Below are 17388 nucleotides of genomic sequence, written 5' to 3' on the forward strand. Positions count from 1 at the left end.
ACAGTCTATCTGATCAAAAACTTAAATAGAAGTCCAAAAATCGTACCAAGCACTTGACAGTTGCATTTGCAACCTAAACCTATATCTGCAACTTAAAATCTGTATCTAAAACCGAAAACATGTCATCTACAACCCAAAAATATGCATATACAACCTAAAAATTTACAGATGCATCTACATCCGTCTAGCTCTCAACAGCGTGTTTCTGGCCTCCAGGAGCGCGTACGCGAATAGATTGGACTTCAATTTAATTTTAATTAAGGTAGATTTTTAGTTATAAACCTTAAATTTATATTTTCTTTAGGCATTTAATTTAGCTTTGTAGTTTCTTACGAGAATATACGATTAAACATCACATAAATACTAAAATCTTCTCTAGTTTTTTTATGGCCATTTAATTTCACGCTGAATAATAATCCAATCCAACCTATACGCTAAACAATAACTATGTTTAGCTGATATATAGCATTGACATATTAATAAATTAAGGCTACTATAGTTAGTATTTGGAGAATAACTTGCATGCCCCAATGATATAGGGGCAAGCATGTGTAGAGAGAGAAAGAGAGAAGGAGAGGAGAGAGAAAAAAAAAAAAAAGAGGAGAGAGGAGAGAGATAGAGAAAGAGGGATACCACAGCGGTATGTCTGGGGCAGGTAAGTCTCTCTCTAGTATTTAACATGCCAATCAAGGTTTAGTTAGAATGGTGTTTTCATAGCCACTTTTAGACGTGAATCGTAAACCATGCATGTAGTCAATGGTGCCAAATACGAAAGAAGAATCATGGAATTAGTGACACATTCAATTTGGACCTTATGTGTTGGTTTATTAAACCCATCATTTTCCTAAATCCTAATGATATTAACATAATCAAACTCCTAATCCTGCCATATCTTAATCGGTGACTTGACTAATGGAAACAAAATAGGGAGTCATTTTCTCCTCTCTTTTTTTTCTTCTTATATTTATGTTATTGATAGAGGTCCATTTTCACTTGCATGTGTGCCCCATATGCCTCACCATTCAAAAACATCCAAGATTTGAGGCCCATCCCAGATTTTTTGCCGGATTAACTTACTGACTAGTGACTACTCACTAAGCAGGAAAGACCATGCACACGCTTCTATATACATATGTGACAAAAATAAAAGTATATTAAAACATTTTATTATTTTCCTGTAAAGATGACATTTTTTTTTTGTCAGATCTTTTATTTGGTCAAGCATGAGCTACATCCGATGATAGTACATCAGACAATGATTAATAAACATATTATTTGTGCCACATTGTTTATAGTAATAAATAGAGATCCAAAAGACAAAAAAGTAAATAAAAACTGAGGGAATTAGTATAATGTACAGGGAAAGTAAATATTTTGTCACACCCAAAGTAAAAAATTTGGTAAAGACTATAAATTAAAAACCCATTATAAAAAATAGCACCATAGTTGGTGTTTTAGATGGGGAGTTCCAAATTTGAATCTCTCTCGTCTTTCTTTTCAAGTATAATTTAATATAAAAAAAAATAGAATTTTTCAAAATTAAATTATAACCTCTTATATCATTAGAATGCCAAAAATAGTTTGCATAATTTTTTGGGGACCCAATTAATTGACCCCCAAAATTGGATGATCTTGATCATCATATTAATTAATTGATTGTTTAAAAGGTAAGTTTTTAATTAAGGAGTGAGAAATCAAATCCCACCAATCGAATCTCCCTCTTTAATTACGAGCAAAGAGAGAAGATCTTGTCGCAATGTCTTCTAAGTTCATAGTGGTTGGTGGTAGGTCCTTGTTCCCATGTTAGAGTATAATCTTGTCAATGTCAATCATTTTACCGTTTTGAGATTTCAAGTTGCTGATCAAACCACACTACCCATAATTTGTTTTACCCTATGCTTTTCCTTTGCTACAATTTTCTCTGTTCCACATGCATCATGTTTGTTTTTGACTTTAGTGAAAAGATGCTCTATTTTCAGGTCGTCGGACTCACCTATTCATTTTATGAAAAAAAAAAAATTTAACTAGATAATGCTTAATTAGTTGAGCCTAATAATGAAAAAATAAACAATGATAGCAATAATTATAGATATTTGTGCCTTTAAGAACCTTAAGCTCATTTTAAGCTGAAAGCTAATACCCACTAAACTATCCATTCAATAATGAGGGATGTTACGTTCATAAACTAATTTTATACAATTGTTTTATTCTATATATTTATTTATACGATTATCTTTAACCAACATGGTATTATAGGTAAGAAATTCCTCAAATGTGGATGATACATTTTTTTTAATGCATATAAGATGACATGTTTCTTGTATAGTATCTATATAAGTTCTATACAAGAATCACGCATTCGTAAATATAAGAATTGTGGATATTCTCTTTAGAAAATTATTAATATATATATACCAGACATAAACAAAGCACACGATGAGCTAAATAAGAGTATTTTTAGAAACATTTTTTTGATTTTTGTAATGAAAAACGTATAATGATTTGTAAAATAATTTAAGATAGTTGTTAGCTTTATATATTCTTCTTCATTTATTCTTGACCTCTTCAATTCATTTCTCATCTCCGGCATGCAGGTCTCTCATATGTCACCGCTCCCCCTCTTTTCAATAAAAAGCAAAAAATCAGCCATCTAAAACGGGTCATTGGATCTAGATGGTCCATTGTTTAGCTCTATTTTTAATTAAAAATTATTCCTATAAAACTTCAACTAAATCATAAGTTATTTGGGGCCGTTTCATATTGTTTTTAGAATTGCTAAAAATACTTTTAAATTAGTGGAAACACTTTTGATAGCATTTGGTAAAAATAAATGAAGGTGCTTTTAGAATATAAAATCACTTTTAAGGGATTTTTTAGAAGCACTTGACATGTATTTTCTAAGTGTTTTTTTCAGGAAGTACTTCCAAATACTTTTACATGAATTATTTAAAATTTTTTTAAAAATACATTTGTGTTTTTTAACAAAAGTACTTCTAATAAAAGCGCTTTTACTTAATATAGTGATATTATTAAATGGTTAATAATTTGAAATTGTATTGATTTATTGTATGGATAATTATTAAAGGCATATTATAAATAGACATTTCAGATCATTTGGCTAAAAACGTAGCCTTTTATTTTTTAAAAAAAATTGATGTCTACTTTAGAAGCTTTCTCGTATACAAACAATATTTACTATATAATATAATATGAAGTTGTTAATAAACAAAAATTATCATTTAATATATAAAGTCTATTATGCTTAATTTTGTTTTTCTCTTATAGCCGGGTTGACACTACTTTTAGAATTGTTAAAAGCGCTTTTATTAATTTGAAAGCGTTTTTGATAGCGTTTGACAAAAATAAATAGAAGTGTTTTTGAGTTATAAAAGCGCTTTTAAAAGGTTTTTAGAGAAGCACGCTTCTTCAAAAAGCATTTTCAAGTGCTTTTATATGAACAACTTAAAAATTTTATAAAAATTTATATATAATTATTCACATAATCGTGTTTTTTATAAAAATGCTACTAAATAAAAATACTCTTAAAAACAGTGCGAAATGATAAATGTTAGTACAGCATAACGGGACAATTATACCTTTGTTGTTTAGTTATATACCTACGTGCTTTATTAAAGTTCGTTTATTCGTAAGTTCGTAACTTGCTTTAATTATATATTTAGAGGGGTGCATCTTTTCTGTCTTAGCCATTGTTATATAAAACAACAAAGATAAGATAATAAAGAATCTTCTTATATTATTAACTGAAGTGGGAAAAAGTTATTATTTATATATAAAATTAAAATACTTAAATATGTGTGGCTTTAGAAAAATTGCCCACTCCATTTCTGAGTATATATACAAATAATTTCTCTATAATGATCAGTAGGTGTTAATGTATGGCAGTATGGGTTTCAATGATTTAATGATTTATAATAAATCTACAAAATGCTGGACCGTTTCGTCATCACTGTTGTGCTAGTTATGCGAAAAAATTAATCTTAAAAATGAAGAGCATGCAGGAGTATGACTGATTTATTTATTATTAATACTTTTGATTTTGAGGAGGGGAATAATAGAGTTAAATTATGGCTGCAATCATACAAAGGATTGTTATGAGAAAAAATAAAACATGATTGTTATGAGAGTAAATGAATTTTTTGTTATATAGGATATTTTCAATTGTGCATGAAAATTGACCCAATTGGTAAATTAAAAAAAAAAAAAAGAATAGAAAAAAGATTGGGTGCCTCAAGATCCACCACAAATTGCTTCAAGGTCCACTCTATTGTACCTTGTAAAAGTTTGTCATTGGATGTCCCAAGGTGCACCATGAGAAATCTCAAAGGACTCCCAGGGTTGGTAATCCATAAATAATGTGTTTAGCTTATAAATAAAGGGAGTGTAACTGTAGGTTTGTAGCTTACAATGTTGTTAGTTAACTACTAGAAAATGCCACATTAGGCACTGAATACAGCACTGTTAATAAAGAGATTATTATTTGATAAAAACATAAAATAACACGATACAAATTGACACCCTTAAAATAAAAGTTTTTCCGTTTTTTTTTTTTTCTTTTGTTAAATAAAAAATCGGAGTGAATTTCATTTTCACATCCCAAAGGGTATCGGTGGTAGAAAGCCCAATAAGTTTGGCAGTCATATCAGAATCCCTAATGAGTAGGTCATAACTGAAAATATGCTAGAGTACAAGGACAGAAATAGAAATAGAGTAACAATCTAATAAATAAAAAAGAAATAGAAAAACAATCTAATAATAAATAAATAAAAAAACCTTCCTGTAAAATATTATTATTGTCTGATTATCTTTTTTTTCTTTCGTTCCCTTCCTCTCTCTCTTTCATTATCATCTGGTTGCTCCTCTCCGTAATCGAAACTCATAAATCAATCGCAATTAAACAAACCATTTTCAAGTCCACAGACACAGAAGCAGAGAGAGTCGGTGGAGAGAGAGAGAGAAAAAGAGAGAGAGTGCAGAAGCAAGAAGAAGAGAAAGCCAAACCAACCACACGCACACACCGAGACACACACTCCGAGCCGCCGCCGTCGAATCGCCACGTCAGACGCCGATGGTTTCTCCGTCCACATTCTCACCGGAATGACAGATTCCGACCACCGAACCAGTAACCAGTAACCAGGTCCCAATCTCTCTATCTCTCTATATGTTGGTGTGAAAGAATGCTCTGCTTGGAAATGTGTCAGAGACTATGGCCGAGTCGTCCTTTTGATTTCACTGCAACTTTTTGTTTTCGTTGTTGCCTTTTTGCGCTCTCTCACTTTCCGATCTGGCACTTCTCGAAGCTCTTCTTCTCTCTCTGCTTCTTTTTTGCTGCTACGCGAATCTAATTCCTTCTCTCGCTGGATTTGCTTTTCTGTTTGGCTAAAGCTGTAGACGTAGCAGCTTTCCTGAACCTATTATTCTCGCTTTTTGTTCAAATTTAGCTCAATGATTTCGTGGTAATTGGTTTACTTTGATCCAAAATAAAAAATAAAAACTTTTTGGGGCTTAATTTTGTTTTTTTGGGGTGTGGGTGAAGATTACAGTAGAGTGTGATCAGTGTTGTTTTGAATGCAGTGACGCATAAATTGAATGTGATATTTCAAGCGTACGTGCTCAATTTTCACTCTGCATCTCTTATACCAACGCCTTCCTTCTTCTACTCTTTGAAAACCAGCTCTCTCTCTCACACACACACACACACTCACTTTGCAGCTTCTGCCCCAAAAGTCTCTGGGTCTCACCTGGGTTTTTGGCTAGCTTCCTAAATGAGATTCAAGCTTCAAGCTCGTAGCTCTTCCTTCGGAAGTTTGTGCTGGTATTGACTGAATCGGAAAAATATTCGTTTTCTTTCCATACATTTTAATCATGTTGAATTTTGTGACCTCAAATTAGATTTTTTTTTTTCCCCCTTTTTTCTGTATTGGAAGCTGTCCTTTTATTCAACGCTTTTGTTTATTCTTTTAGAATGCTTTGACTGCAATGATTGTAAATTGGGATTAATCTACTGAAGTATGTGATCACACAGGGGTTGAGATGAACGGGATGCAGAGCAGCAAAGCTCACAACGCGGACAAGCCTTTCCCAGGATGCTTGGGAAGAATGGTGAACCTCTTTGATTTGGGGACGGGGGTTTCTGGAAACAGGCTGCTCATGGACAAACCCCACTGTGATGGTAATTTCCTTTCATATTTTCTTTTATTAATCAGTAATCACTGGCATATTCTAATTCCTTGCGGATCAAATTCAAACTTTAAGGTAAAAAGTGTAACTTCTATCATGAAGCTCCCGTTATTGTTGGTTTTACTAATTTTGATAAAGTCCATTTGGGTTTAGAGGTTATGATCCTTCACTATGTATCCTTGGATTCTTGGGTAGGTAGTTACTTCTCTTTTTCCCCTTATTGCTGTATGGTGGGTAGACTTAAGATAATATAATTAGTTAATAACGTGTCCCATCAGACAAAAGGTTGAAATAATTAGCATTGCTTGCTTGATTGAGGTTTTGAAATTTCAACGTTCAAAGTCCTCTTCTAATTATTCTCTGTAATTTTAGTTCTTTTTGGGAATTACAGTGATTACTTCTCTTATGGTATTGCCAATCATACCTGTCAAATATTATACTGATCCATCAGTTTTGGTAGGCTCTTCACTCTCAAGGAGTCAATCAGATGTGACAACAATGGTGGGTCCTCCCTTTCGAGATCAGATAGAGGATAAAGTGGTAAGTTTTGCAGGATTTTGCTCTGACTAATGTGATTTTATACCAGGCCACTGGGGAAACAATTTCCTTTCTAAGTTGTCTATGATTTCTCATTGGATTATAATATACTGCAGTTTCCTGATTTGTGTTGTGTTTGTATGGGGTGTTTAGATTGTGTCTGAGTTACGGAGAAGTTCTTCAAACAAGAAAGCAAATGGAACACCCATAAAGATGCTTTTAGACCAAGAAATGTCAAAAGAAGTTGAATGTAAGACAAACCCACCCAACGTGGTTGCCAAGTTGATGGGGCTTGATGCTCTCCCTCAACAGCAGCCTGATTCAGCTGCACAAAGAAGTCATACAAACAGTTATTCACAATGTACTAATAATCGTTCCAGCGTACCATTGGGATGTTGGCAGCAAGAAGATGGATTTTTGGACAAGAGAATGCAATGCGAATTTCATCAGTGTCCAGAGCAGAATGATTACAAAGATGTTTATGAAGTCTGGCAGCAACCTCAGAAGACAAATTATGGAAGAAATAAATCACCTCAGAAGGGAAGATATAATGAAAAAATTAATGAGAAGAAGATGGCTCTTGTTCGTCAGAAGTTCATGGAAGCAAAACGCTTGGCTACAGATGAGAGGCTTCGCCAGACAAAGGAATTCCAAGATGCACTTGAAGTATTAAGTTCCAATAGAGATTTATTTATCAAGTTTCTGCAAGAACCAAATTCCTTATTTTCTCAGCATCTATATGATTTACAATCTATTCCTCCACCTACTGAGACGAAGCGAATCACTGTTCTCAGACCTTCAAAGATGGTTTCTAATGACAAATTATCAGGATCAGAGAATAAGAGCGATAAACAAACAAAGAAATCAGCTCAGGTCAGTCAAGCAGCTGCTTGGGACAAAAGCCACCATGGATACCCTCCTAATATTGTTGATCAGGAAGTTGATGAATATCCTGTTCAACCGACTCGGATAGTGGTATTGAGGCCTAGCCCTGGAAAGACTCCTGACATTAAGGCTGTGGTTTCTTCACCCACCTCATCACCAAGAATATTACATGGTGAAAACTTCTATGGGGAGCATGAAGACAATGAGGCGCAAGAATCAAGAGAAGTTGCAAAGGAGATCACACAGAAGATGCGTGATAATTTGATGGGTCACCGGAGGGATGAAACCCTGATTTCCTCTGTCTTTTCCAATGGTTATACTGGTGATGAGAGTTCATTTAACATATCAGAAAATGAATACGCAGCTGGAAATCTCAGTGATTCAGAAGTCATGTCGCCATCTTCTAGGCATTCATGGGATTACATCAATAGGTTTGGCAGTCCTTTTTCTTCTTCCTCGTTCAGCCGTGTGTCGTGTTCCCCAGAGTCATCTGTTTGCAGAGAAGCGAAGAAGCGACTTTCAGAAAGATGGGCTATGATGGCATTAAATGGGAATCCTCAAGAACAAAGACATACCCGGAGGAGCTCTAGTACATTGGGTGAGATGCTTGCTCTTTCAGAGATGAAGAAGTCAGCAAGACCTGAAGATGAAAGTGGTCAGAAGGAACAAGAACCAAGGGGATCAGTTTCAGGCTTGACTTGTGAATCAAGCAAAGAAGAAGGTCTAAATGATTCTCCTAAAAATCTTTTGAGGTCAAAATCTGTCCCTGTATCTTCTACAGTATATGGTGCCAGGGTCAATGTTGAAGCTTCAAATCCTGAGGTTGGCAGGATGGATGTTCCTAAAGAGCTGAATAAGGCAAAGAGCATGAAGTCGTCACTGAAAGGGAAAGTCTCAAGTTTATTTTTCTCTAGAAATAAGAAATCAAATAAAGAGAAATCTGGTATATCCCAATCTAACAATGAATCTCAATCTGCCTTTTCTGAATCACCAAATTCTGTGGTTCCTCCTGGTATGATTGGTGATGATGCATCTCAGTGTGCTAATGATAGTGGTCTTGAAGGGTGTTTGTCTCCAGCCTTATGTGGATCTTCAGGAAAAGTATCTCCAGATGTAACAAACATGGGACAAAAACTAGGCACAATTCCACTGGAGGTAAATCAATATCCTACTTTGTCTGCTATTAATGCATTGTGCATAGGGAGTAAAGTGCATGCATTGTACTTATCAATGATTGTTCGTAAAACATGAGCTATTCAGTGTCTTATCTTTTGTACTACCTTCCTTTAATTTGCAGGCAGGGTTGTCTGTTGCAAAGCCGGTGGTGCCTAGAAATGTTGGTGAGAATCAGGACCAGCCAAGTCCAATATCAGTTCTCGAACCACCATTTGAAGAGGATGACAATACAATTCAGGAATCCTCTGGCTATTTGAAGCCAGACCACCTAGGTAATCTCTCTCTCTCTCTCTCGTTTTTTTTTTTAATATTTATATTTCCTCCTTCATTACTCGCTTATTTTATGATTTTGGTGTGTTAAAACAGGAAGACATCTTATGTCTAACTTGATTGACAAATCACCACCTATAGAATCAATTGCTCGGACCTTGTCATGGGATGATTCTTGTGCAGAGACTGCCACACCATATCTATTAAAATCCCCTTCAGTTTCCACAGGCACTGAGGAGGAAGAACAAGACTGGCATGCCATTGTCCAGACACTTTTGTCAGCAGCTGGCCTTGATGGTGAGGTGCAGTGCAACTCACTTTTGGCTAGATGGCATTCCCTCGAAAGTCCTTTGGACCCATCTCTGAGAGATAAGTTTGCAAACCTAAGTGACAAAGAGCCTTTGCATGAGGCTAAGAGAAGGCAATGGCGATCAAGTCGGAAGCTTGTATTCGATTGTGTTGATGCAGCATTGGTGGACATTACTGGTTATGGGTCAGACAGGAGCACAAGGACCATGTCATGTAGTGGGGCCCATGACAGGTTTGTAGAGGGTGATTCTACCCTCTTGGCAGACCGCGTGTGGGCCCGAGTGAGGGAATGGTTTTCTGATGAGGTGAGGTGTGTTTCCTGGGATGGTGGGGACAACAACAGCCTGGTGGTGGAGAGGGTGGTGAAGAAGGAGGTTGTGGGGAAAGGGTGGTGTGAGCATATGAGATTGGAAATGGATAATTTAGGAAAGGAAATAGAGGGGAAATTGCTGGAAGAGCTTGTGGAGGATGCTGTGGTTGAATTGACAGGGAGGACATGATGAGGCTTTCATTAATTTTCTATTTTAAAATTTTACTATAACTCTATTATTTTTGTGTATTTGATTTTCAACAATGATGGTCCTACCCACCTTAATTGTTTAATGCCACAAATGTTTCAGTTAATCATTATTTGATAATTTGTGCCTATTCTGTTCATATACAAGTGTATAATAATGTCATCTGTTAGCTGACTTTGTCTCACATTCAGATCTTTCTCTTGTTTGTTAGCCAGTAGTAGCCTCTGCTATATTTCTCGACAGTTAAGATAGATTTGTGCTTACTGCTTAGTGCCTAGAAAGTACTTTTAACTTTCGGTTGTTGGCATATTACAGAGTATTGTACTTTCTGGCAAGTTTCTCCTTTCGCATTATAATGGATTCTTAGTTAACTTAGAGTAAGGAAAAATGTAAAATACTACCAGTACACAGGCTTGACACCATGGTCGGTGCAACTCTGTTTGCTTCATCATAAAGTAAGGAGACTGTTGGAAAGCATTGACTATGCCCATTTCACCTCCAAACATAATTGCATGATATTCGTAGTGCATAATGGTATTTTAATGCCAGCATTTGACTCAAGGAGAACTGTGTAACCATAACCAGACCTTCCATGTGTATACTAATACTAGTTGTCAAACATTGTTTTCACAGTACTGCAAGGGTATTTCAGGTTTATTCACTGGTTTTGTCAAGTTTGTCAATTTTGTTCAAATGATGTTGAAGGATGAAGGATGAAGGATTCGGACGCGGTATCTCGAATGTAGAGTATGAGTAATGCTAGGGACATCATTTTTTTGTATATGGTGAAATCTACTTATACAGGTGAGTCATACTTCTATTAGAGATGTGATAAAAAAAAAAATATGATACAGTTAGCCATTAGCATTATTGATAGGTTTTTTGTGATAATATGGGTTATATATGGAAGCATCCTAGTTCAAATTTATGTAGGCTAATTGGGATGGTAATGAAATATAGTAGCCGAGACAAACAACCAAAAGTATTCTGTTTGGTCATTTCAGTCTAATTGCGCTGTGCACAGTTCACTCCTAACAAAAGCAGCAAAAGAATTAATGGAGTATTTGCATCCGCTTTTCAATTTTTCGTTGACATATACTTGTACGATTTGTAACTTGGTATAATATTGTCCATGTTCTCACATGGTATGTCCATCCCCAAAACAGATTGTGGTCCAATGTATTTATAATGTGCTCTAGTATTTTCCATGCCTCTTCCCCATACATCCTGTTGAAGAGCTGAGCTGGTGACGGCATATATAACGAATGAAAATAACTAGTGTGATACGAAAATTACTTCAATCTTTATATACGTATACAACTTTTCTCTCACACACAATATACTTTCACATATCAGTTACATAATCACGTTTGTAAGGAAGAAATTTAAAACTTTTGGATATTTATGGGTTCACTTTTTCACTATCAGGGTATATATTTTCTTACTGTTTATATATCATATGGTGTCCGTACTGTAGAAGAATTTGTATACTAAGTTACTAACGTAAGAATTTCTCCAAGAAGAACATTCCTTTTCTCAAGTGGGTAATTAAAAAGGAGGCATCTGTACGTAGCTGGTAGAAACAAAAGTATGAGTCGCATCCCATAATTATTAACTTAGAAGAAAAACAAGGGTGAGGCCCTCACAAGTTAAAAATCAAAGACCGACTACGTTTATGCAGCAGATTTAGTGACCCAAACTCTATATTCTAGGAATAGAAAAAGTGAACTCATCGAATTGAAAAAAAATACGTTTGCTTGCATGTTAACATTTTTCCAAAAATTAAAGAAATAAAAATAAATCACAGAGTTAATAAAGGACATGGAAGGAAGGGGACAAAGATTTGGTGTATGAGAGAGGGAAAGTGAGGGTGAGAAAGAATTGCAGGGTCTTATGGAACACAATGAACCAAGAAAGGTCGAGGCTTCAATTGTCAATCATGATCATTGAAATCTATGAATCTATCTAATTTTTCTCTGTTACCGTTTTTAATTCCAACCAATCGGGCTTTTGCGGCCAGATGATGACACAAAAATATTTATAAAAAAAATTAGAATATTTCGTAATTAGGAAAGAAAAATAAGAATATTGGTAGGTAGCAGAGTAGCAGAGAGGACCACACTACAGAGTAGCAGTGGCCAGCCAAGTAGTAGTAGTTAAAGTGAACACAGGCAATAGTGATCTCGTGATATCTATGATTCCATATGCCCCCATGGAATCAAATAAGAATTATTATCGTCATGAAGTTCTTGAACTCTGTAACAAGCCACAGGCCCACGGCAAATATGAAAATCAAAGGAACAAGTGTGTGTGTAGCAAAAGAGAATCTTTCACGTACAATTGCATGCATAATATCAATGCCATGTATCATGTGTTCTTGTTTTGTTTTATTCATGTGTTAAGTGATATTGTTTTGTTTTATTCTTTGTTGTTTCATCCGAAGTAATGTTAGAAGAATCACATTTTGGTACCACATCTCTATCGAAAGTAAATCACATCCAGCGAAGGAAAAGAAAATAAAAATTACACTAAACCAAAAGCATAAACCACTTTCAAATTCCTGTGAATGGTCACAATGTATATAAACCACCACGAGCTTTGTACTTTTAAAATCAATGACATAACATCTTGGTCAGAAACATCCCCAAATTGATACAATAAGGCAAATCACGCAACCAAGCAAACACACTTTTGAAGACACATATATACACCACTACTTTCTCCACTGATTAACCCAAAATTTAGAAAGGAAAATAGAAAACATTAGAAACTAGAGAACATTGATATACACATGAATGTCAATGAAAAACAGAGGAAACTGCTGATGGATTTTTCTCATCTGTGAGAATCTGAGATGGAAAACCTTCAACTGTCTTCACTGCCTGGAATTCATAGTCACTGATGCATTCTGATTCGCAGAATTGAATTTATCACCAGAGCTCAATCCATACTGCACAGAAGTACAACGATGCCATGATTAGAGAAGAGAAGATATTCAAAATTCTGTGAAGAATGAAATGAAGGCCTACAACTTCAGAAATTTTTCTATCTAGGGTTCCATGCATCCACGGGTGTCATAACAGAACTTTATGACAGTAATAATTAATTGTCCTTGTGGTTTCTTATAGCAAGTAGTATTATTCATCTTCTGTCCTAATATTTCTTTTTTCTATTTTTTTTTCTTGGTCAGACTTACCTAGGAGGGAGGGAGGGAGGGAGGCAATCAAAAAGATATCAAAATTTAGATTGGCTAATGACAAATAAGGGATCAAAGTATAAGCTTTATAGATTATGGCTAATCTTCAAACAAAATACCTTATCTCTTATCCGTGAGCTCCAAATGTCAGAGTGAGTCCCTCTCCCATCACCCTTGGTTGAACCCGATGCTTGGTTTTGTTGATTTAGCAGTGGCTCCCAAGTTCTACCCCTAGCATCATACTCATCTTCAACATCATAGTCAGCTTTACGAGTAGAAACCATGCCTCGCAGAATCATTGCTAGTAGCAGAGATAAAGCCTGACATTGCAAGAAAGATGAATTTAAAAAAACAATCACCAGATTCAATAATCAACAGAAGTGCTCTAAATGGCGCCCATGCTTTTGGAAAAACAAAATAAAACAGATCCTGGAAAGCAGAAAAATGGACATCTGTACTGAAAAAAAACTCAACAGAACAGTCATCTTCACTGACGAAACTTAAATTTGAAGTATCTCTAATCAATGTAGTATAAGGAATAATGCGATTGGGTCAGGATCAGCAAGGCCCCTTTAAGTTACACAAATTGAAACACAAGTTTTGGATTTTTAGATGAAAGCATCTCGAATTAGCTCTGACATATCACATATAAGAGAGTATTTTTTAGAACTGCTGAAAAGTTGTCAGCAAAGTTATCTTGGGCAATCTTATCTTAGCCATTCAATGTGCCTTTGGTCCAAAAAAATTTGTTACAATTTATGTAAAATGAAAGAGGCTTTTAATCCTATGCAATTATAAAGAGAACGATAAATGTCATCACTATAGTGGACTGCGGCATACCTGTATAACAACAACAGCGATCCCAACCCACTTACAGATGTCAATATTTTCTTCAATGAAGGATCGAAGACTCTCAAGTTCACCAGTTGGGTCAAATGGAAGATCCTGTAAAGGTATGATGAAACATGTTATTTTTATAGGACAGACATGAAGGGTGGAAACCATGCACAAAAATAATTGAACTCATTTTTCTTTATAAAAAGGCACCTTTTCCCAGCGGCGATCAATTCCAATGAATGCCACCAAAGCTGCTTCTAGTAGAGTGAATACCGCTATGAGTAGAGTGTACTAATTTTGCAAATGGTTAAGGAAAAGGTAGGATATAGAATCAAAACAAAAATTGTTGATCGAAAATCAAGTTCATTTAACTCAACTTGCATGACATAAAAGATGGGTTCATTTTGGAACTTTGCATCAAGTTCATGCCTCAAAAACCATTTAGTTTAGAGCTTGTGGTAAAGCTTCTTATTATGCAATATAGATATTCTAATGAATCTTATCCACCAACACTTTGTGTGGACCCCGGAATACTCGGTGGGAAATATAAGGTGAAAATAAGATGAGTTGGAACTTCTTCTGCATTTCATTTAGTTTCTAAATACAAAATCTTCCAACTAAAATGGGGATTGACAAAATTTGCTGAAGTGTTTTGCTTTCTGGAAACTTATAAAGTAAACATCTTACTTTTCTTTTTCTATAACTCCAAAATATGAACTTACCATATCAATGGGTCTAGAAACGTTAATATAAAGTTCAGAAGTTATAGCAAAGCAATGTTGGGATAAAAGTAGAACAGTTTCTTAGCTGAAAATAGTGAAAGATGCAAAGGTTAAGGATACAAAACACAGGCAGCAGCCATTAATTGCTTCAGCTGCAATACAACCTATGAAAGTAATGCAACAGAGCAAAACGCCCAATCCCATAAAAGAGTAGATGAACCTGCACCAAGAAAAAAGCATCAAATGAATAAACATATGGGTCCCTCTGGAAACTTGTTTCCAACCAAACATTTAATGTTCTATATTCAATACCACCCTCAAGACCCTAATTTCCCAATGCCAACCAAACTGCACATATTCATTGAAAGCAAGTTCGTTCAATACCCAGCTCAAAAAATCCCCAAATTCAAACCAAAATCAAACATGACCCAGAATGAATATGTAAAATTCAGAGACTTTGAAATTACCAAGGCGCCGGAAGCTTCAAAGAATTCAATCCAACCCCCAATCCTTCATCCAACCCAGAGACCAAATTGACTGCAAAATCCAACGGAGTGATCTGATCAGAGACCTGGGCCGTTTCGGAGCTCAAGAAGAGGGAGAAAGACGAAGAAGAGTCTGGGGAAGGCGCTGAAGGTGGTGGTGGGGTTATGGGAATGTGCTGATTGTTCCACTGGTTGAGCATCCATGCCGAGTAGACTAAGATTGAGATCCCTACGAAAGCTTGAAGAAAATTCAGGAATTTGAGCACTAAAGCTAGGGATATGTGGCAGCAATTGGTCCGCATTCTGGGTTTCTGAGGCAAGCAAATTTGGAGTTGAAACCTTAACCCTAATCAGCTATGGCAGGAAATTGTGGCAACTGGAAGTTTCCTCGTGTATTTGCTTTTGCTTTGATGTTTTTTGTATTTTCGTTTCTGTTTTTTACGGTGTAAGAACAACTGATTTTTGAAAATGGTTTTAATGCTACTTTTGCAGTTCAGGGCCTTCAGGCTTCAGGCCCTGAATTGAAAACACACAAAATTCACCCACTGTCAAAATGTGTTTTTGTTGCTTCCACCGTAATCTGTTTTTTATTAGGCAGACAGAAAAGAAAGCTGATGTTTTTCTTTCTGTTTTCTGTTGTACAGTTGTACTTAATTCCGTCAATAACGGTTGATAATCATTTATCCACGTGTATTTTATAAGTTCTATTATTTCCACAAAAAAAAAAACATAACTTTAACCATTGCATCATTTTAAAGAGAGTAATTTGAGATTCATAAGTAAAGAGAGCAATTTTTTTTTTTGGCCAAGAAAGTAAAGAGAGCAATTTGATTCACTTGTCTTGTATCAATAAAACAATAAAGGGTTTATTTCATATTTAGTACCTAAACTTTGACCCTTGTCTTAATGTGGTACCTAAACTTTTATTTGTTCCAATTGAGTACCTAAACTTTTATTTTGTGTCTAATAGGTACCAAAATAAATTTTTGTTAAAATTGTCAATAAAAATTAGGGGCAATATAGTCAAAGTATATTTCAATTATTTTCTTTATATGTTTAAAATTATTAAAAAAAAAACACACAACAAACAAAAAAAATTTAAATATAAATTTAAATTTTTTGAAGTGACTATATTGCCCCTAACTTTTGTTGATAATTTTAACAGAAATTCATTTGGTACCTATTAGACACAAAATAAAAGTTTAGGTACTCAATTGGGACAAATAAAAGTTTAGGTATTACATTAAGACAATGGTCAAAATTCAGGTACTAAATATGAAAAAAATCCAACAATAAAATAAGAAGTAGTGTTAAGAATTTTAATGAGTTACATCAATTTGGTACAATAATAGAAGCCTTTGGTTCATAAGGGACATGACTACTAACTTGTGGCCCATTTTGGGCCATCAAACTTTACTGGATTAAACATGGGTTTGTGCTGGGCTGGGATCTCATTGTCTCAAAATCTAAAGCTAACCCAGCTCTAGACTTTACAGACGAACAGTGGACCAAAGTGAGCCCACCTCAACATATATGCATAAATGCATGCATCCACATGGTCTTTCACTGAGTGGTTGACACTAGCTTAAAATAGGATGGGTTTTTTTTTGTCCATACCATAATTCATATGCATGCTCAAAATAATTTAGGTTCTATAATATGAGGTTTGTTTAATATATAAATGTTTGAATCACATTAATCAACAATTGTTAATCATTCATGTTTATAAGTGTAACAGTCACATAAAAGAGTTAGATGATGATCTCCAAGCCTCCATCCAATATATATGGTACTAGCTAGAACTCCATAGATAAATGAGCTATGAAGTACAGATATGAAGGACCGAAGGAGTTTGACTTGAAAGTTGAAACATCCATATATTGGTGGTGTACGTTGCCCATTAACACAGACACAAAGATAGAGGTGAATTTCAGCAACTCAAAGCCAACCTATTTATGTTATTCACATGGTTTCTAATTTTCAAGCTTCTGCTGTTGGCTAGTTGCTAGTACTGTAAGTCACGAGCCAATAACCTACAGTTGCAATTTGCATGTCAAGAAGTACTGTCTGATAATTACATTGTCATAAAATAAATGAAAATGACTTTTCCCTACCCGCTAGCTTAAAAATTATTGCAGTATATTGTACGTTCTTCTTATAACTATCTTCTCACACGTGTCGATTACATGATCAATTATTATATATATAGAGAGGGCTTTCATATGACTTTGACTTGGTTCTCTTATATAAGCTTG

At 35.1% G+C, this 17388-nt stretch overlaps 2 protein-coding genes across 4 annotated transcripts; one reads left to right on the forward strand and one right to left on the reverse strand.

Annotated features, from left to right (window-relative positions):
* Positions 1 to 4844: 4844 nt before the first annotated feature.
* Positions 4845 to 10077, forward strand: LOC147276013 (uncharacterized). 3 transcript variants are annotated; one of them, XM_086254909.1, is made up of 6 exons: positions 4845 to 5155; positions 6044 to 6190; positions 6659 to 6738; positions 6889 to 8775; positions 8918 to 9068; positions 9163 to 10077. In XM_086254909.1, exons 2-6 carry the CDS (start codon positions 6052 to 6054, stop codon positions 9873 to 9875), a joined length of 2970 nt encoding a protein of 989 aa, XP_086111035.1. In that variant the 5' UTR covers positions 4845 to 5155; positions 6044 to 6051; the 3' UTR covers positions 9876 to 10077. The 3 variants fall into 3 exon arrangements, with proteins under 3 accessions (XP_086111035.1, XP_086111036.1, XP_086111037.1); XM_086254910.1 differs by having other exon boundaries at positions 4845 to 5145; positions 6041 to 6190; XM_086254911.1 differs by lacking the exon at positions 4845 to 5155 and adding an exon at positions 5227 to 5833.
* A 2345-nt stretch (positions 10078 to 12422) lies between these two features.
* On the reverse strand, positions 12423 to 15791 carry LOC147276014 (tetraspanin-18-like). Its single transcript, XM_086253965.1, has 6 exons — positions 15116 to 15791; positions 14769 to 14868; positions 14137 to 14217; positions 13930 to 14034; positions 13209 to 13409; positions 12423 to 12843 (listed from the first exon to the last, which is right to left on the reverse strand). The coding sequence occupies exons 1-6, from the start codon at positions 15433 to 15435 to the stop codon at positions 12769 to 12771; spliced, it is 882 nt and encodes a 293-aa protein (XP_086110091.1). The 5' UTR covers positions 15436 to 15791; the 3' UTR covers positions 12423 to 12768.
* Between the last annotated feature and the right edge of the window lie 1597 nt (positions 15792 to 17388).

Source organism: Dryas octopetala, chromosome 8, assembly GCF_963921425.1.
Source record: "Dryas octopetala chromosome 8, drDryOcto1.1, whole genome shotgun sequence".
In the NCBI taxonomy this organism is placed as follows: Eukaryota; Viridiplantae; Streptophyta; class Magnoliopsida; order Rosales; family Rosaceae; genus Dryas; species Dryas octopetala.